The sequence below is a fragment of the Rhineura floridana genome, chromosome 11 (assembly GCF_030035675.1).
Source record: "Rhineura floridana isolate rRhiFlo1 chromosome 11, rRhiFlo1.hap2, whole genome shotgun sequence".
In the NCBI taxonomy this organism is placed as follows: Eukaryota; Metazoa; Chordata; class Lepidosauria; order Squamata; family Rhineuridae; genus Rhineura; species Rhineura floridana.
In genome coordinates, this window is record NC_084490.1 from 2,819,102 (window position 1) to 2,840,295 (window position 21,194).

The window sequence follows — 21,194 nt, forward strand, 5'->3', positions numbered from 1 at the left end:
AGTGACAGTTCTGCTTTAATTTGTTCCAGCACCCCGTTATTTGACTTTTTCGTGGTCCATGGTATCTGCAAAACTCTCCTCCAACACATTTCCTTTAAAAAAAAAAACTGCCAATGAGCAAGATAGCACCCACCACCTATGTTATAGTCAGAGTACAACCATTGCAGTGAATAGACCTAAATGAGTCATGTCCAAGTCATTTCAGCGGGTTAACTAGAAAATGGCCAACAGTGGATACAAGCTGCTAGCATTTGATTTCCATTAAATTTCCTCATTAGTACCGTAGCCCTTTGGGGCCTCTGAAACAAGGGTGGGGTTTTTTTTGGGGGGGGTGTCCTGTTCTGTGGATACCACAACATTGATAGGAAAGGATGGCGAGAGATCCCACAAGCCAGAGATACAGGGTGAGGAGTAAAACGTCTGCCCCTTTTGACTTTTTCCCATCTACCTGTGGGAGGCAAGGGCTTGGCAACAGCTTGGCAGGGCCAAGATCATCAGGCTAGTTCAGTAGTGCCTACTCTGACTGGCAAGCAGCCTTCTCCAGTGCTGCCCTCAGGCACTGAACCTGGGACCTTCTGGCCTGAGCACACAGGGCCTTCCCCATGATTTCCAGAAAGGTGTGTAAACATCTTCACCGGTGCCCCTAGTCTTCAGTCTGTGCCACTCCTTGCCACTGGATGGACCCTGCCTTGAAGGGGGACACACATGAGGGCTGAGGATTTAGCCAAAGATTTTCCTGGGAGTGGAAGGGGGGGACGCTTCTTCCGCTACTGGTATAATCCTATATACGTCTACTCAGAAGTAGGTCCTACTGCGTTCAATGGGGCATGCTCCGTAATTTCACCTGTTTTGGGGGGGCTTCTCGAAGGGGAAGAGGGCGGGCGTTTCACCCTTTTGCCCCTCGCACTCCTGGGTTCCTTCTCACGGTGGGGGAAGGGCTGGCACCCCTTCCCCCCAGAGGGAGGGAGGGGGAGCCTCTCTCCTTATGCGCCCCCCGCACCCCAACAGGAGACAGCGAGGAGTCCCCCCCCACCTCGAATGTCTTTTCTGGGGAGGGAGGGGTGGCGGTGATGGAAACCAAACAGAGGCAGGACTCCGGGGGAGCAGGCCCCCTCGCACGCCTGGGTCCCCTCCCCACTGGCTGTGAGCGCGCAGGACTCCTGGGTTCCTCGCCCCCTCGGTTAGTGGGAGGAGCCCGCTCGGACTCCTGGGTTCCACGGGGGAGGGCCAGCGGTGACCCGGAAGAGGAAGCTGAGGGGAGGAAGGCGGCGGCGGCTGGTTTCTTCCGCCCTTTTCGGGGGCCGCTGTGCGGCAGCGGCTTCTCCCTCCGTCCGTCTGTCCGTCCGTCCCGCGGCGGGGTGCGGAAGGCCGCGATGCCGGCGCTGCTGGAGCGGCCGAAGCTGAGCTCGGCCATGGCCCGCGCCCTGCACCGGCACGTCATGGTCGAGCGAGAGAGGAAGAGGCAGGGTGAGAGAGAGGGGGACCCCCAGATAGCACGCGCCCCCACACACACCCTTGCAGGGACGCTGGTGTTCAGGGGGCGCCGGGAAGCAGATGTGGCCTGCCTTGCAGGGCTGTTGTGAAGGGGACGGGTAGGCGCGCCCACACACATATATATGACCTTGACATCCTCGCTCGGAGGACACGCTAGGCGCAAACATGGGCATCTCGGGAAATAACGGTGTGTGTGTGTGTGGATAAACCAAAAACCCAGATTCCTAGTTTTTATTTTGGGGAGGGGGAGAGGACTAGCGTCTCTAACATTTTGTAGAACCTGAGATACGAGGCAGTTTTTGTAAACCGCTTAGAGTGGTGTTTTATGATCAAGGGTTGTATAAATTTTGTCAATTAAGTTAAATATGTGCAGGCAGCATTGTAATCGTTCCATGTGAGAAACCAGCCTGCACTTCCCCAGCCCCACACCAACCTGCAGCTTTTCAGAATTTTACTTCGCCTTCCCCACCCTGGAAAAACCCCTGTAGAGAGATGCCCATGGATACAGATGTCATAACTACATATCCTTTAATAATATCATCGTGGGACTGAGAAATTGGGTGCTCCCTACCAATTCAAGTGTGCATGCATTTTTTTCCTTCTCCCATATATCCCCCCCCCATCTTGCACCGGGAGCATAGGTGGCACATGTGCAGTCACATACACATTCTTGTTTAGTACATATTTTTATTATGCATTCAATATTTTATTTACTGTTAGCTTTATTGCCCAAGCACCAGCAGCCTTTTCTCTCAGTTGCTTAGGGTGGTTGCAGGAACGCTCTCTGAGGCTTCCCTGTTTATAATTTCAAAACAGTCCTGAGAGGTAGGTTAAGGACAAGTAGGCCAATGTGTGTGTGAGAGAGAGAGAGAGATTGAGCCAATGATACACACTGAGTTTCATGGCTCGGGAGAAATTTGAACCTGGTTCTCTCTAGTTCAACCTTCGCCAACCTGGTGCCCTCCTCCCTTTTAAAGGCATGCACATGCATACGCACGCTGAGGTTCCTTCCTCCAGCCCTTGTGTGTTTCTAGGATTAGGTTATCTTGAGATGACAAGACATGACTAAATATCTGAGCCCCCCCACACACACACACAAATCCACAGATGCACCAAAGACTGGGGGAAGGGGAATTCCCATTTGGTATTAAGGTTCCTCTCCTTTCTCAAGTTCATCTTCCAGGGAACATAAATTGCAACTATTCCCTCTTTTAAAAAAAGCAACCTCACAATATAAGGATCTTTTGTTATGTGCCTTCAAGTCTCTGGAAAAAATATGGGGGGAAATCTGAAAAACTTGAAAAATCTGCCCACAGCAAATACACACTCACATTGTGTGATTCTCCTCCCACAGGACATAAACAGTGAGATGGAACTGGATCATGCTCTAATATGGTCCACGGACAACCCCTTCCCTACACCACCATCCCAACTCCATGCAGCTATTGGCTGCAGGCACACCCACCTTCAAAACTCTGTATCTGAGAGACCAGCTGCCTTTGACCCTCCCTTAGCCGTTACCCAGCAACAGCCACCATTCCATCAGAGTACCTGAACTGTTTCCATCCCAGCTGGTCGCCTGAGTACTTGCTTTCCTCTTCTGTCCCCATCCCTTTTTCCTTTTGTGTTGTGTCTTTTAGATCATAAGCCTGAGACCCAAGACTGCTTTGTTTTCTTGTTGTTTTTCGTTTACCTCTAAGCCAGTGTTGGAGGCTTTGTGGCTGGACATCAGCCTGAAAGTGCCGTAAAAAAATAAATAGTATCTGTTAACACATGCACAGCCAGATTTGTCCATACACACGACACACACATTTACACACTGCGTTGTGCCATCTTGTGAGTTGAGATCTCTTCTCTTCCAAAAACATCCTCAAGTACCATGAATAGGAATCCCACATTCCCCCACTAGATTATAACCTACTTTAAATGAACCCAACTCCACAAATCATAGCCTCCAACTCTCCCCACCACCCACACTAACACTCCAAGATATTCTCCAAAAATAGCGTGCAGAGAGACGTATTTGGAGGTGCAGAGGCTGAACCTGGAACCTTCTCCATTTAGGATGCTTGTATACTGCTTTATAGCCCTGAGAAGCTCTCAAAGTAGTCTATAAAAAATTCACACAATTTTAAAAAATCATATTCAAGTCTGGTGTCAGGAACAGAAATAACATGGTGCTCTTAAGGTGCCGAAATTATTTAGGTGGCATTTCCTGTCGTCATCCATGGACAGCCGCAGGACTTTTTCCAGGGGGTGGCAAAGTAAGTACTCCAAACAAACTAACGTAACTGAAAGGTGGGAGCAGACATGGTTCTCACAAAACAGTTGAGAGTAACTGTTGCACACTGCCCTGTTATTTTATGATACAGCGTTATAGAAATAGTTTTATATATTGAAAAAAATGCCTGCATATTTTGCCTCGTATCTCATGTTACAAATGCTAGAAACTTACTCTTGCAGATAGGCGACACAAAAATTAAATTATTATTATTATTATTAAAACTGAACCCCTGGGGATTATGGGCACCCATGCCCTCATCCTTGATCTTCCCCTGTGTTGCCCTTTGCTCTCTACCCATTAGGCAGCAGAACCCACCAGTATGGGAAGGCAGTGAGTGGGGTAGGGCAGCTGGCTCTTGCTCGGCCTGTGAAGGAGACAAGCCTTGTCTTGCTGGGTGCTAGCCATTCCCAGCATGCCTCAGACCTCCGCCCCTTGAGTCAGAGAGCTTGGCTCTTTTGGCTCAGAAGTAGTACCTGTTGTTTCGGGGAGATAATTCCTCCCGACTCTTTCCTGTCCTGCAGAGGAAGAAGAAGTGGACAAGATGATGGAGCAGAAGATGAAGGAGGAGCAGGAGAGGCGGCGGAAGAAGGAGATGGAGGAACGCATGTCCCTGGAGGAGACTAAAGAACAGGTCGGTGGGATGGGCCAGAGTTTGAGGAGGCTTCCCTTGGGAGAGCCAGGCTCACCTGGGACCCCTTTTTGTGCCCTCAGATCCTGAAGCTGGAAGAGAAGCTCCTGGCCCTGCAGGAGGAGAAGCATCAGCTTTTCCTACAGCTGAAGAAAGTGCTTCACGAGGAAGAGAAACGTCGTCGCAAGGAACAAAGGTTGGTGAGATCACAAGCATAACGTGGTGCGCGTTGGGGCAAAACATCCTAATGTCCCGTGGAGTCGCAGGGAGGTCATTGCGGAGAGCTCGATGAAGATGTTGACTCCGTGTGCAGCAGCTACGGAAAAGGGAAATTCCATGCTAGGGGTCATTAGGAATGGGTTTGGAAATAGAATTGCCAATATCCTACTGCCACCGTTCAAATCAATGGTGTGACCACGCTTGGAATGTTGTGTACAGTTCTCATTGCCTCACCTCGAAGAAGGGTTTTGGAGACCTGGAAAAGGTTCAGAGAAGGGCAACCTAAATGATCAAGGGGATGGAATAAGTCCATTACGAGTCAAGGTTACAACATTTGGGGCTTTTTTAATTTAGAGGAAAGGTGAGTTAGAGGCAACACGAGAGGTACCAAACTGCATGGTGTATAGAAGCTGGATAGGGAAAAGTTTTTCTCCCTCTTATAACTTTCCTCCCGACTCACCTTTCAGTGGAGTGGGTATTTATTTATTTATTACGTTTATATACCGCCCCATAGCCAAAGCTCTCTGTGCAGTTTACAGCAATTAAAAACACAATAGGGCAGGGTTTGTGCTTGTTCGTATGTTGCTGGATGGGCATTGTGTATATATTGTGTTGCTCATTTTTAAATGTTTCTGGTTTTAGATTGTTTTTACGCCATGTATTTTATTTTTGCCAAATCGCTTTGAGACGCTTCATATAAAGTGACTGATAAATAGAATGAAAGTAAAAACAGTAGAACATGGGAGCGTTCAGTGGAGGATTGAGGAGCTTTCTTGGCGAGATGGGTATTGGAGGCACTGTTTTACAGTAGATCCTGTCCTACCTCCACGGTCGTTTTCAGAGAATAGCATTGAGGGATTGTCCTTCGGCCCCCTGGCAGCTGAATTCCTCTGTAACATCTGAATCGGGAGAGGCCATGCAAGCTCTGGACCAATACCTGGACTCGGCGGTGGGCTGGATGAGGGCCAGTAAACTGACTCTGAATCCTAGCAAGATGGAGACTCTGTGGGCTGGTGGTTCCCGAGTTTGAATAATTGGTCAATTGCCTGCTTTGGATTTATTATTTTATTATTTATTTATTTATTATTTCAATTTATATACCGCCCTTAGCAGAATAGCTCTCAGGGCGGTGAACAAACAAGATAAAATACAATATATCACAGTAAAAAATCACAAAAACATGTACAAACAAACAACAGAAAGCACAACAAAAACGAAATAGAACACAAATTAAGAAGGATACATGTTAAAAGTAGAAAGATTAAGAAAATTAAAAGATTAAAATGCCTGGGAGCATAAAAAGGTCTTTACCTGGCGCCGGAAAGATAGAAGTGTAGGCGCCAGGCGTACCTCTTCGGGGAGGCTGTTCCACAACTCAGGGGCCACCACAGAAAAGGCCCTAGATCTAGTAACCACCCTCCGGGCTTCCCGATGAGCTGGTACCCGGAGGAGGGCCTTAGATTCTGAACGAAGTGAACGGGTAGGTTCATAGCGAGAGAGGCGTTCCACAAGGTATTGAGGTCCCACGCCGTGTAAGGCTTTATAGGTCAAAACCAGCACCTTGAATCTCGCCCGGAAGCAAATAGGGAGCCAGTGCAGACGCGCCAGAATAGGTGTTATATGCGAAGACCGACTGGTCCTCGTCAATAGTCTGGCAGCCGCGTTCTGCACCAGCTGAAGCTTCCGAACTGTCTTCAAGGGCAGCCCTACGTAGAGCGCATTACAGTAATCCAATCTTGAAGTTACCAGAGCATGAACAACGGAGGCGAGGTCGTCCCTGTCCAGATAGGGGCGTAGTTGGGCTACCAGACGAAGATGGTAAAATGCATTCCGTGCCACCGAGGCCACTTGGGCCTCGAGAGACAAGGAAGAATCGAAAAGAACCCCCAAACTACGTACCTGTTCTTTCAGGGGAAGTGTAACCCCATCCAGAACAGGGTTAACATCCACCATCTGAGCAGGGAAGGCGTTCACCAGCAGTGTCTCGGTCTTGTCTGGATTGAGTCTCAGTTTATTAGCTCTCATCCAGTCCATTATCGCGGTCAGGCAACGGTTCAGCACATCAACAGACTCACCTGAAGAAGATGAAAAGGAGAAATAGAGCTGCGTGTCATCAGCATATTGATGGCAACGCACTCCAAAACTCCTGATGACCGCACCCAGCGGCTGCATGTAGATGTTGAAAAGCATGGGGGACAAGACCGACCCTTGGGGGACTCCACAATGGAGAGTCCATGGTGTCGAGTGATGTTCCCCAAGCACTACCTTCTGGTGACGATCTGCGAAGTAGGAGCGGAGCCACTGCCAAGCAGTGCCCCCGACACCCAACTCCGCGAGTCTCCCCAGAAGGATACCATGGTCGATGGTATCAAACACCGCTGAGAGATCAAGGAGAATCAACAGAGTCACACTCCCCCTGTCCCTCTCCCGACAAAGGTCATCATACAGGGCGACCAAGGCTGTTTCGGTGCCAAAACCGGGCCTGAAACCGGATTGAAATGGATCTAGATAATCGGTTTCATCCAAGAGCCCCTGGAGTTGGCTGGCAACCACCCGCTCCAAAACCTTGCCCAAAAAAGGGACATTCGCCACCGGTCTATAGTTATTCAGATTATCTGGGTCCAAGGAGGGTTTCTTTAAAAGAGGTCTCACTACTGCCTCCTTGAGGCTACCAGGGACTACTCCCTCCCTCAAGGAGGCATTAACCACTTCCTTGGCCCAACCGGTGGTCCCAGCCCTGCTAGCTTTCACTAGCCAAGATGGGCAAAGATCCAGAACAGACGTGGTTGCCCGAACCATTCCAAGCACCTTGTCCACTTCCTCGAGCTGCACCAACTGAAACTCATCCAATAATGAAGGACAAGGCCGTGCTCCGGACACTTCAATGGATTCATCTGTCGCAACATCAGAGTCAAGATCCCTGCGGATACATGCGATCTTATCTTGAAAGTGTCCAGCAATTTCGTTGCAGCGGGCTTCCGATGTTTCCGTAGTATCATGGGGGCCAGAGTGTAAGAGCCCTCGCACGACTTTAAAAAGCTCTGCTGGGCGGCTTAAAGATGATCTAATAGAGGCAGCAAAATAAAGCTTCTTTGCTGTCCTTACCGCTTTTGTATACAACTTATTGGTGGCACTTACCAAGGCATGATTGTATCCACTGGGAGTTTTCCTCCATCTGCATTCCAGCCTCCTCCTCTCATGTTTCATCGCTCTCAGCTCCGGGGTATACCACAGAGCTGTATGAGCTCTACAGAGGGGGTGCGTGGGAGCAATCGTGTCAATAGCCCAGGTCATTTCCGTATTCCACAGTGCGACCAGGGCCTCGACAGGAGCACCAGTCCTATCAGCCGGAAAATCTCCCAGAGCCCTCTGAAAACCTGCGGGATCCATCCGGCTCCGGGAGCGGATCAACTTAATAGATCCTCCACCTTTGCAGAGGGAAAGAGCCACTGTAAGTCTAAATCTCAGCAAGCGGTGATCTGTCCATGACAGTGGGGTAGATGAAAAACACCCCACCGCCAGATCACCATCTCCATGTCCAGTGGCGAAGATCAAATCAAGAGTATGTCCCGACACATGCGTTGGGCCGGTAGAAAATTGAGACAGCCCCATTGTTGTCATGGAGGCCATGAAGTCCTGAGCTGCACCAGATAAGACAGCCTCGGCATGGACGTTGAAATCCCCCAGTACCAAAAGTCTAGTGATTCAGCACATCCACAGACTCACCTGTAGAAGATGAAAAGGAGAAATAGAGCTGCGTGTCATCAGCGTACTGGTGGCAACGCACTCCAAAACTCCTGATGACGGCACCCAGAGGCTGCATGTAGATGTTAAAAAGCATGGGGGACAAAACCGACCCCTGAGGGACTCCACAATGGAGAGTCCAAGGAGTTGAGCAATGTTCCCCAAGTACTACCTTCTGGTGACGATCCGCCAAGTAGGAGCGGAACCACTGCCAAGCAGTGCCTCCAACTCCCAACTCCAATGCGGCAGCAAGACTGCGCACTGGGGTGAGGTATTGCCAACATGTCACCTCACTGCTGAAAAAATTGCACTGGTTGCCCATTTGCTACCAGGCTAAGTTCAAGGTTCTAGTTTTGGTGTATAAAGCCCTATACAGCTTGGGACCAGGATACCTGAAAGATTGTCTTACCCTTTATATACCCAGTCGGTCACTACGCCTCTTCCAGATACCATCTTATCAGGAGGTCCGTTCCACACAACATAGGAAACGGACCTTTAGTGTGGCGGCACCTGCCCTTTGGAATTCCCTCCCCTTAAGTATTAGACAGGCGCCATCACGGTTATTTATTAATTTATTTATTTATTAAATTTATTAGTCGCCCATCTGGCTGGTTGTCCAGCCACTCTGGGCGACACACAACATAAAAACATACAATTCACATTAGAACCTTAAAATTCCAACAATAACACTAAAATCTAACCCATCCCAAAGGCCTGGCTAAAGAGCCAGGTTTTCAGGGCCTGGCGGAAGCTCATCATGGAGGCGGCATGGCGGATGTCATTTGGGAGGGAATTCCATAGAGTGGGTGCCACGATTGAAAAAGCCCTCTCCCTAGTTCTCACCAGTCTAGCTGTTAACTGGTGGGACAGAGAGAAGGTCTTTTGAGGCTGATCTTGTTGGGCGGCAACATTGATGATGCTGGAGGCGCTCCTTCAGATAGACTGGGCCGAAACTGTATAGGGTTTTAAAGGTCAAAACCAACATCTTGAATTGGGCTCGGAAAGCAACTGGTAACCAGTGCAACTCCTTCAGCACTGGAGTAATATGGTCTCGCCAGCGGCTACCCTTAATCAGGCGAGCCCCCGCATTCTGTACCAGTTGCAGCTTCCGGACCGTTTTCAAGGGTAACCCCACGTAGAGCGCATTACGGTAGTCTAGGCGAGAGGAGACCAGGGCATGTACCACAGATGGTTTGGAAGGTAGGGGCGCAACCTCCGTATCAGATGGAGTTGATACAATGCCGCCCGGCTCACAGCCGAGATCTGAGCCTCCATGGACAGCTGGGAGTTTAGAATGACCCCCAGGCTGCGGATCTGGTCTTTCAGGGGCAGTTGTACCCCATTAAGCACCAAGTTAACATCCCCCAGCCTTCTCTTGTCTCCCATGAACAGTATCTCGGTTTTGTCAGGGTTCAGCTTCAGCTTATTCCTTCCCATCCAGCCACTCACCGTCTCCAGGCACTTGGACAGGGTTTGTACAGCCAACCCCAGTGAAGACTTGAACAAGAGATAGAGCTGCATGTCATCCGCATACTGATGACATTGCAGCCCACATCTCCTGCTGATAGCTCCCAGCGGCTTTATATAGATGTTAAACAGCATCGTGGGGAGGATGGAACCCTGTGGTACCCCACAAGTGAGAGGCCATGGGTCTGAGACCTCGTCCCCCAGTGCCACTCTATCTTTTCGGCCTTCCTCTTTCAACAAGCCTTTTATGTGGTGACCTTATCCCAGTTTGAGTGTGTGTTGAAATTACTCTTTTAGATGTTTTTAATGCTTTCTTTTTTAAAAAAGATGTTTTTAAAGATGGTTTGTTTTAATATGTTTTTAAAGATGCTTTGGCTTAATATGTTTTAAAGATGGTTTGTTTTAATGTATTTTAGAGTGGTTTTTAGTGGTTTTGTTTGCTGCCCTGGAATTCGCTCCCAGAAGAGGAAGTGATGGCCTCCTAAAAGAGGGTTAGACAAATCCATGGAGGAGGTGGTTATATCAATGACTGTTAGACATGCTATGTTTCCCTGTCAGAGGCAGCGAATGTTAGTAATGAGGGAGACAGGCACACCTCCCCAAGTGAGGGCATGCCCCAACTGGGGAACCACAGGTCAGTGCCAACTGGGCAGCAAACAAAGTCACAGAGGATACTGGGCTGTTTTAGGGGAGGCAAGGAAGAAAAATAACAGATGTTCTCATGGATCACAGGAGGGCCTCTCTTAGCTGGTTTGCTGTGTGTTGTTGACTCCCAGTGGCCAGTGAGCCCTTTGCCACTAATGGTGGCACCAACGTCTTTCCTTTCCTCATTTCCACAGTGACATGACAACTCTGACAGCAGCAGCTTACCAGCAGGGCATGGCTGTACACGCAGGGGCCCACATCCTCAACATGCAAGGTGCAGCGTGTTTTTTGGCTTGGTGGGGGGAGTTAAGAGGGTCCTTTAGGGTTGGCCTGAGATTGCCATGGCGATTTGGGCACCAATTGCCAGATGTGTTTCAAAGACATCCCAGGATAGTGTTTTGAATTCTCTCCTCCTCTCATCCCCAGAACAACCCTTCATGGAAACCCTCATGTTTAAATGCACCCCCTTCCCCCCCCCTTATATATAGAGGGGGGGAAGTGGGCGTATATATAGAGGGGGGAGAAGTGGTCACATACACACACACACATATATATATATACATACATATATATATACACATACACACCCTAGGAAACCCATTCAGGGGCTACACCGCTCCTAGGGAGAAGTTTTTCCAGCCTTCTAGGCTACACCTTAAGGCTGTTTGACTTGTCTGTAGTGGAAACAGAGGACATTGTTGTCCTTAAGGCAGAACTTGTTAATGTCATTTGAAGGGGAATCTTATTTCTCCTTGCAAAGCTGCCTTACACTGAATCATACCGTTGGGTCGTTCGACTGCACCTGGAAGCAGGTCTCCGGCAGATGCTGTCAGCCCTGCTACCTGCAATCCAGTTTCAAGAGGCGATGGTGGGGATCAACCTGGGACTTGCTGTGCATGAAAAAAGGGGGGCTCCACTTCTGAGGTCCCTCCTTGTTAGGATTGCAGGTGGCGGGGCAGGGGTAGAGGAAAGGAAAGGGGAGATTTAAGCCTCCATTTCTTTGGGGATGAGTTTTCTCGCTGTTGCCATCTGGGCAGTGTGGGGTGATGGACAACAGTGGGATTCCTACCCTTCCTCCGCAGGGAGCCCAGGAGGCCATAACCGGGCTGGTACCCTGATATCCGCGGATCGAGCCAAGCAGATGTTTGGACCTCCGGTGATCACGGTAAGTCCCCCCAACCGCAGTGGGAAAGATGGGAGCAAGGTCAAAACACTTGCCACGATTATAGTAATAAAAGTGTGTCACTTCTTAAGCGCCTCCTGTGTGTGGTCCACGATCTAGAAAGGAGTTATACATTTACTTGGCAAGAGTTATATACCGCTTAATCAACAAAGAAGCCCTCCAAGCAGGTACCATGAAACAAATATAAAATATTCACTGGGAATACCAATAAGAATCAAAGGGTAAAAAGAAAGTGACATAAAAGTTATGAAAATGTAAATAAAACCCAGCCGTTTAAAACAAATCAGCATAATACAATCACATGTCTGGGTAGGCTTGTCTAACAACAACAACGAAAAGTGCCCCATGCCTTGTTCAGTTTCTTTATTTCTATGAACTGGTTATCTTAAAACCTTCTCTTCCTTATGAGCAGAGTAAAGCCATCGGGGACCCTCAGTGGCTCATCTCCACACGTGTTATTTAGCTCCTCTGAATGTTCTGTCAGGTTTCCACGCAAAATGGCTCCCGCTTCAAAATGGCCGACAGTAGAAGCCGTGCCTGGAGGGGGGAGGACCAGTTCGCTTTGTGGCAGTGGCGGCAGGACAGTTAGAGGCAGATTTGGTGCTGTGGGGTGTGGATGTGGAAAGAGCATTGAGGCCTCTCCCTCATGGTAACTCTTGGGGTGCGGGGGTGTCTGTGTGTGTCTTCCAGTCCCGTCACTTTGCCACGCAGTCGGCTTTCTCTGCCAGCACCGCTGAGCACGGGCAGTACCAAGGTGGGCAGTCTGGGCACAGCCCTTACGCCGTAGGCCAGAGCCAGCACACGGTGCCTGTCAGCTATGCCAGCAGCCAGTCGATCAGAGGTGAGGGGCAAGAGGTCGGGGGTGGGCGGGGGGCTCCAGGGAAGCAGGCAAGAGAGACTGACTTCACCTCAGCCCCTTTCCCTTCTAGGCCCCTCTGCTTTCCCAACCATGCAGTACTTGTCACAGCAGCAGCCTGGGTACACCATCCACAGCCACTTCCCTGCTGCGCAGCCAGGTAAGTCAGTGGGGCGGAGGGGGAATAATCATCTTCTGGTCCCACCCAAGATTACACACGTAACACTGGTGGTGCAACAGAGCACACAGTTCAGGTAAGGCCAGCCTGGACATTGCCCTGTGCAACTGGCGAGTTGGGTCCCGGTCGTGGCTTTCAGCATCTGTGGCTTCCTTGATGCTGCCATTTAACCACGCTGGCATCATCTGGGTCTTTAACTCGTTCTGAGGCATATTTTTTAACTGAGAATCTGTTACAGTGGTATTATAATTAATTAATTAATTAATTATTACATTTGTATAACGCCCCATAGCCAAAGCTCTCTGGGCGGTTTACAACAATTAAAAAGATTAAAAACAAATATATGAATATATAAATTTAAAAACACTTAAGAAAAAAACAATTTAAAAACACATGCTAAAATGTCTGGGAGAAGAGGAAAGTCTTGACCTGGCGCCGAAAAAGCACAAAAAAGTGTCAGACAGCACAGCACTGCAGGTTATCTTGAGGAACAGACTCACTCCAGGCTGAAGGCTCCCTTAAAGTAAGGCGGTATTGACTCTCCTTCAGACAAATGGAAGAGAAGGGGGCCAGATGGGGTGTCCTGAGGAGGGTGTTGCAAAAACCTGACATCACAACTGAGAGGATCCTGTCCTATATATGTCAGCAGGCGTTGGCGGCCTGGGCCCAAAATGTTTAAGCTTTTAAAAGTGAAAAATAGCACTTTTAATTGGGTTGGAAACACATTAGGAGCGGATGCATATTGGACAACAGAAGCATCACATCCCTCCAAATAATGCTGTCCTCAGGCCATTGGCAGCAGTGTTCTACACTAGCTGCAGTTTGTGAACACTGTTCCAAGGGCAGCACAACACAAAGGGCTTTGCAGTAATTGAATAGGACTGTGACTGAGGCATGCGTGCTTTCTCCAGGAATGGACGAAGTTGCAGGAAGCCAGATTTCGACTGGACATCAGGAAAAACTTCCTAACTGTTAGAGCCATACGACAATGGAACCAATGACCTAGGGAGGTAGTGGGCTCTCCAACACTGGAGACATTCAAGAGGCAGCTGGACAGCCACCTGTCGGGAATGCTTTGATTGGGATTCCTGCATTGAGCAGGGGGTCGGACTTGATGGCCTTGTAGGCCCCTTCCAACTCTACAATTCTATGATTCTGTGGTGCGCAGACTGAAGGTGTGCAGAGGCACCTCTCTCCACAGCCATCATCCAGGAGTAGCCCCAAATTACAAGCCAGGTTCTCCATATGGAGTGTCACCCCATCCAAAACATCACCTGCCAAGGAACTGGATTTCCTACAGCCCAACAGCACATGTACAGTGCTGTGAAAAAGTATTTGCCCCCATCTGATTTTCTGCATTGTTGCATATTTTTGGCACTGAATGTTGTCAGATCTTGAACCAATATTAAAGAAAAGGGAACCTGAGTGAACAAACAACACAAAATGTTGATACTTATTTTATATATTTATTAAAGAAAATTAAGCAACACCTAATGCCTGCATGTGAAAAAGTAATTGCCCCCTTTAGCAGCCATGACTGCAACCAAACGCTTCCTGTTGTTCCTGATCAGCCTCCACAGCTCTGTGGTGGACTTTTGGCCCACTCCTCCATGCAGAACTGCTTTAACTCAGTGACATTTGTGGGTTTTCGAGCACGAACTGCCTTTCAGGTCCTGCCACAACATCTCAATGGGGTTTAGGTCTGGACTTTGACTAGGCCATTCCAAAACTTTCAGTTTCTTGTTCCTCAACCATTCTGATGTAGACTTGCGTGTGTGTTTTGGATCATTGTCTTGCTGCGTGACCCAGCTGCGCTTCAGCTGACAGACAGATGTCCTGACATCCTCCTGTAGAATTGTCTGAGACAAAGCAGAATTCATGGTTCCTTCAATGATGGCGAGTCATCCAGGTCCTGATGCAGCAAAGCATTCCCAAACCATGACTCTGCCACCACCATGCTTGACTGTTGGTATGAGGTTCTTCATGCGGAATGCAGTGTTTGGTTTTTGCCAGACATAACAGGGCCCATGCCGGCCAAAAAGGTCCATCTTTGACTCATCTGTCCATAGAGCATTGTTCCAGAACTCTTGAGGATCATCCAGGTGCTTTTTGGCAAACTCTAGACGAGCATTTATGTTCTTCTTAGTGAGCAGTGGTTTCCACCTTGCTACTCTGCCATGAATCCCATATTTGCACAGTGTCTTTCTGATGGTGGAGTCATGGACACTGACCTTGGCTGAGGCGAGAGAGGCCTGCAGATCCCTAGATGTTGTTCTGGGGTCCTTCATGACTTCCTGGATGATTTTATGCCTTGCTCTTGGGGGGATTTTGGCAGGACGGCCACTCCTGGGAAGATTCACTACTGTCCCAAACCTTCTCCATTTGGTCAATATGGCTCTGATTGTGGCTCGGTGTAGCCCCAGAGCCTTAGAAATGGCTTTGTAACCTTTCCAGACTGATATGCATCAACAGCTGTTTTCTGGGGGTGTTCAGGAATTTCTTTTGATCGTGGCATGATGTGGCTTTGGAACCTGTGTGCTGGCAACTTCAGTCTGATGGCAAGGGCCAAAGTTAGTCAGATTTATATTGGGCAGGGCTGGCCCAAAGCAGGCCTGATTGTGTACCAAGGTATTCAAACACCTGGCCCTAATAATCCCTTTCATTGGGTTGAGTTCATAGGGGGGCAATGACTTTTTCACACAGGGGCATTGGGTGTTGCCTCACTTGCTTTAATATCAGATTTTGTGTCTTTTGTTCACTCAGGATTTCTTTTCTCTAATATTACGTTTTGGTTCAAGATCTGACAACATTCAGTGCCAAAAATATGCAACAATGCAGAAAATCAGACGGGGCAAATACTTTTTCATGGCACTACCTTGTCTGAATTAAATCATAGAATCATAAATAGTAGAGGTGGAAGGGGCCTATAAGGCCATCGACTTCAACCCCCTGCTCAGTGCAGGAATCCACATTAAAAGCATATCTGACAGGTGGCTGGTGGCTGTCCAGCTGCCTCTTGAAGGCCTCCAGTGTTGGCGAGCCCACCATCTCCCTAGGTTGTTGGTTCCATTGTTGTACTGCCCGGGATTAAGGAGGCCTAACAGCTGCCTCTATACCCTTTCCTCCCAAATTTTTTGAAAAATTCTTCTAGTTCTTGCTTCAAAACCCAGAAATTTATTGTAAAACTGACTCTTGGCATTAGAATCAGTTACACTGCATATAAATGTTGAACAGTGAGGCTTACAAATTGCGCTCCTGTATACCACAATTTTCAGCTTTCTCCCATCAAAGGTAGATCTTCACTAGATCAGCCTTTTTCCGTTTCTTTTCATATTTGGGGTCCACCTGTGGCCTCAACTGGAAGTAATGGGACTTAATTTTAAAACTTGTATGGCCTTTCCCAACTCCTTCCCCCTCCCTTTTTCTCTGTCTTCAGGAACTCAGGGAATTGTAGTGGCATGGGTGTGTAATAACAGGTAGAGATCTGTAACAGAAGTCTTTACTTCCGCACTAAACTATAGTTCCCAGTATTTTTTGGGGGGTGGAGCCATTTCAGTTAAACCAGTATAAAATTGAAATAAATTAGTAGCACTGACACATCCTTGCACTCTTTTTTCCTTCATTTTCTCTCCCCCGCTCCTTTTTACCATTTTTTTCAACCAAATGTTTTGGTGTAACTTACCTTAAATCAGGCTCTGATCCCCTTGGCTCCAGCCCAGAAGCTGAAGATGAGCAGGTTAGATGAGAGCTTGTTCAACATCTTGGATTGGGCAGATTTCTCTTGATTAACTTGGAAATGAACCCGAGGTTTTGCAAAGTGCACAAGGAGGCTCAGCCATCTTGCAAAGCACTTCTCTTTAGGAAAACTCTGTCAGTGTTCTCGGTTCTTGGGATGGTCCTCCTTTTAATTATCAATACCAGTTCCTGGGATCCATCCGCAGGAAAAAAGAAAGACCCAGAGAGAATCAGAGCTTGGGAGGAAGATTACAAAGCAAGGCAGGAGAGGCTTGACTTCAGACTGCAGGGGATGTTGTCCAAAAAAGACAACAAAGAATTGTTTCCATGCTTTTCCTATGCAGCCCTGGATCCTTTCCTTACAGGGTTCATGCTTCATTCTCAGTGCTTTAAACCTTTCCTTTTTCATGCCTGTGCAGGTTTTATTCCTCCAAGCACCACCATCCCTCTACAGAAACAACTGGAGCATGCTAACCAGCAGTCGGGATTTACTGATTCAGTGAGTTCACACCTAGAGCATCATTACTTTAAAAAATTATACTCGTTCTTTTGACTCACATGGGTCCAGGGTCTACGAGATGGCTTACAACACATTTTTTAAACAAACTGACAATACTATAATCAGTGAATTTTGATATCCTATGTTATGTTACTTCTTGAAATGGCAATGGACTGCCTTCACGTCTATCCCGACTTATGGCGACCCTACGAATAGGGTTTTCATGGTAGGCGGTATTCAGAGGGGTTTCCCATTGCCTGAGGCTAGTCCTCCCCAGCTGGCCAGGGCCTACTCAGCTTGCCACAGCTGCACAAGCCAGCCCCTTCCTTGTCCCCAACTGCCAGATGGGGGGCAACTGGGCTCCTTGGGACTATGCCGCTTCCTTGGGACTATGCAGGTTACTTCTTAAAACAATAATAATGTTTTTTTTTAATTAGTGAACCAACGACAACCTAAATAGCCAGTATGAAACCGATAAACAGCAAAACCCAAGCAGTGACTTAACTCATAAAATCTAGTGTCCGACTCACCTTCATTCAACTGACACCCCAGCCCCCCCAAAAAATCCACTGGGACAGGGATGGAGCAAGATGAGCCTCTCTAGGAAGGGAGTTCTGTGGCCTTGAAGCTACCACAGAAAAGGCCCCACCCAGCTAACCACCTGATGGGGGCAGGGAGCATGGCCTCTGTTGTTGACCTGCTTCTGTGGGGAAGGTCAACATGCAGGAGGGTCTTTGGGAGCAGGAGGTGAGGCGAGGATTAACACAGGGCCTTGAGAGTTTCCTTCCAGGAAACATACTCAACTGTTTCTACCGCATAGGGGGCTTACATTTAAGTCAGGGCTGGCGCATGGGAAAATTGCCTGCTGAGACTCTATCCTAAAATAACCAGATCACATGCAAGTGTGTGCAGAGGGCATTTAGTTCACAACTTGGGAAGTAGAAATGTGAAGCTTTCGGTCTAATCGCCCTGCTCTCTTTCATCCTTGCCTCTCCAGTCAACCCTGCGTCCGATGCACCCCCAGGCCCTACACCCCAATCAGGGGCTCCTCCAAGCCCCCCAGATCCCTGTCCAGATGCAGACAGCGGCCAAGGTAAGGCCAGAATTCAAAAGCACACTGTCCCTCTTCCTGCTTTGGCTTCTTGTGGTTATGCTGTTGTCTGTGCCCTGCCCAAAGTGGGTTTGTGACTTCTCCTGCTGTTGGCTGCTGCCCCTTTTCTGAATTTGATGAGAGTCTGTTTTAATGTTGCGCATCTCACTGCAACAGAGGAGCATCACACACTGTTGTTCAAGCACCTGTTGCCCTGCCCGTCTCCTTTTGTCCTGGGCTCTCCTGCTTGTTGATTTTTGGTTGTTGTTTCTCTCTCCACTCTAGCCCAGTTTGGCTTATACTCACCCAGCGCGCCCAGCTTCCCCCGGAAGCTTCTCCCACGGAACCGCTCCACAGCAACCCCACACAGTAAGTCTCTCACTGGGCAGATGGGAGAAGCGCTTAATCTAAAGTACAGCTCCTGTCAGCCCCAGCAAACACAGCTAGGAGCCAGGGATGGTGATAGGAGTTGTAGTTCAGCAACATCTGGCGGGCCACGGCTTCCCCACACCTGATCTAAAGCCTTGCCATGTAATGGTAGTGCCTCTAAGCATATACAGAGTGGCTCTCCTCAGTAGTGAACAGCTGCAGCCAGCCTCCGTACAATCTGAGGTTGTGGAGGGACTGGCGGAGATAACTGAGATCAAAAGGTAGGCTTGAGCTCCAACACTTCTCTGTAGAAAGTTTACCCCTACATAGCAGAAAGGAAATAAAAATGTTGTGTATGTTTAATCATACTCAGAGTAACCCATTGAAATATGTTTATTTTCTGTTTCCCCGCCTTCCTTGCAAAGGAGGCGAGGGTGGCAAACAACGAAGTGGAAAACACCACAATAAAAATAAAATGAAAACATATTTAACACTTAACATATTTAACATTAAGAACTGGTTTTAGAAACAGTCACATGCCCTCATAGCAAATAATTTCAAGGAGGCCATGGACCAAATATTTCAGCCATCAAATGCCTGGGGGTAAACAGGCATTCCCCCCAAGTGTTAGTCATGAGAGAGACAGGCACACCTACCTCCCCAGGGTGGGTATTCCACAAATGCAAAACTGCTGTCCAGTAAGTCCTGCCTCGGGTCAGCACCACCAGCAAGGCCTCTAGCTGGATGTGACTTAGCCTGTGCAAGCCAATCTCTACTCAGAAGTAAGCTCCATTGGGTTCAATGAGAGTTACTCCCAGGTAAGCGGATAAGAGAAAAATCAACTCATTTGACATGTGGTGTTGGAGAAGAGCTTTGCGGATACCATGGACTGCGAAAAAGACAAATAAACCAGAACTATCACTAGAAGCTAAAAGGATGAAACTGAGGTTATCATACTTCGGACACGTAATGAGAAGTCATGATTCACTAGAAAAGACAATAATGCTGGGAAAAACAGAAGGGAGTAGAAAAAGAGGAAGGCCAAACAAGAGATGGGTTGATTCCATAAAGGAAGCCACAGACCTGAACTTACAAGATCTGAACAGGGTGGTTCATGACAGATGCTCTTGGAGGTCACTGATTCATATGGTCGCCATAAGTCGTAGTCGACTTGAAGGCACACAACAACAAGAAGTGTGTATTGGATTGCACAAGCTAATTTAGGTCCTTTGATTTCAGTAGGTCTACTCTGAGTATAACTAAGTGGATACGACCCTGAATTTATGGCTGCTCCTTGGAAGAGGATTCCAACATTTCATCTGATTTCAGGATTTTTGTTCTATCTTTCTATTTAAAAAAATCAAAGTATCAAACAATACACTTAGAATTCTGAGTCTGGTTTCAGTATAAAAACAGCAGTGGCAGTAAAACTAAAAAACAAAAATATTTTAGTGAGCATCGCCTAAGTATGTGTACTAGAAAAGAGAGGTCTTAGCTGCTTGCTGAAACGTGAGCAGTGAGGGGGACAGGCTGGCTTCATTTTATTAAAAATAAAAATAATTTCCCTCCACATGGTCCGGCTTAAAACAAAACCAAACTTTGGCATGGACTTGGACCCTCTACTGCTGTTCTCACAGTGGGCATCTGGTTGGCCACTGTTAGAACAGGATGCTGGACTAGATGGGCCACTGGCCTGACCCAGCAGGCTCTTCTTACGTTACGTTCAAATCTGGCATAGATTGGGAAGTGGGGTAGAGGGAGAGAAAGGCTTACGATGCTGGCTACTTGGCCAGGCTCCAGCGGAAGGGAGTTCCACAGGCAGACACCAGGAATTCCTCCCCGCTATGCCCTTGCTGGCTTGATTTAGCACACAGATGATAAACCCAGGAAGGCACACTTGATCAGGCTACGAGGAGGCGATTTCTTGCAGAGGGAAGAGCTTTATATAGGCCGAAAGCAAGTGCACTGTGTTGTGCCCAAGAGGCAATCAAGAATCCACGAATAGACACTAAGTGACAACAGCCACCACACTGTGTTCTGGACCTTCAGCTACCCATTTCTCCCCTCCAGACACACAAAGGCTTTAGCGATCTGCAAAATGACGGCAGCCTTCTAACCATAAACAAGGGTAATTCATGTAGCGTTGGCGCATACTGAAACGTCTTTCTCTCTCTTTTGCAGTCTGGTTTCCAGGCCTCCCCACAGCCAGCACCTCGGCACCCCTTCATACAGCACCCACAACAGGGGCAGCGTTTCTACCACAAGTGAGCACCCTGCCCCCAGTTCTGGTTTCAGGCACCCCTCCCCACCTCCAGCGTAAAAAGGGGAGGGGGCAACCATATTTGACGGTCACGTGTGTACCTTTATTCCTCTCTTTCCTGCTCCCACTGGTTGCTGAAATTTTGTGAAAACAGAGATTGCACTCTAATACACTTTGATTAATTCTTTTTGGGGTACCATTAGTGGTGTGTGTCGTGGTTTTCTCCTTCTCCCCCTCATCATCTTGCCCCAGTGGTACAAACCAGGAGCGGAAGCGGAGAAGAGGACCTTCTCCTGTCTTGCTTTGTTCCAACACTGACATTTCAGTGTATGCAAAGTCAGCTGACATTTGCACACTACTTTCATGATTTGGGGGCATGTTTGCTGCAAGCTGGTGCCCTCTAGACATTTTGGACTACAACCCCCATCAGCTTGGGGGAAAAGGCTGTTTGAGAATTTGGCTCCTTAGACCAGGATGGGGGTAGGGCAGTGGGAGAGACCTTGGCCAAACACTTCATTTTGCTGAACTCTGCCAGGAGCAAAA

The 21,194-nt window shown here is 48.2% G+C and overlaps 1 protein-coding gene across 2 annotated transcripts; it reads left to right on the forward strand.

Moving 5' to 3' along the window:
- Positions 1-1,229: 1,229 nt before the first annotated feature.
- GPS2 (G protein pathway suppressor 2) lies at positions 1,230-20,838 on the forward strand. 2 transcript variants are annotated; one of them, XM_061591179.1, is made up of 11 exons: positions 1,230-1,467; positions 4,300-4,409; positions 4,490-4,602; positions 10,676-10,755; positions 11,564-11,646; positions 12,355-12,505; positions 12,594-12,680; positions 16,853-16,932; positions 17,930-18,025; positions 18,308-18,391; positions 20,573-20,838. In XM_061591179.1, exons 1-11 carry the CDS (start codon positions 1,374-1,376, stop codon positions 20,657-20,659), a joined length of 1,065 nt encoding a protein of 354 aa, XP_061447163.1. In that variant the 5' UTR covers positions 1,230-1,373; the 3' UTR covers positions 20,660-20,838. The 2 variants fall into 2 exon arrangements, with proteins under 2 accessions (XP_061447163.1, XP_061447164.1); XM_061591180.1 differs by lacking the exon at positions 1,230-1,467 and adding an exon at positions 3,690-3,758.
- Positions 20,839-21,194: the final 356 nt, after the last annotated feature.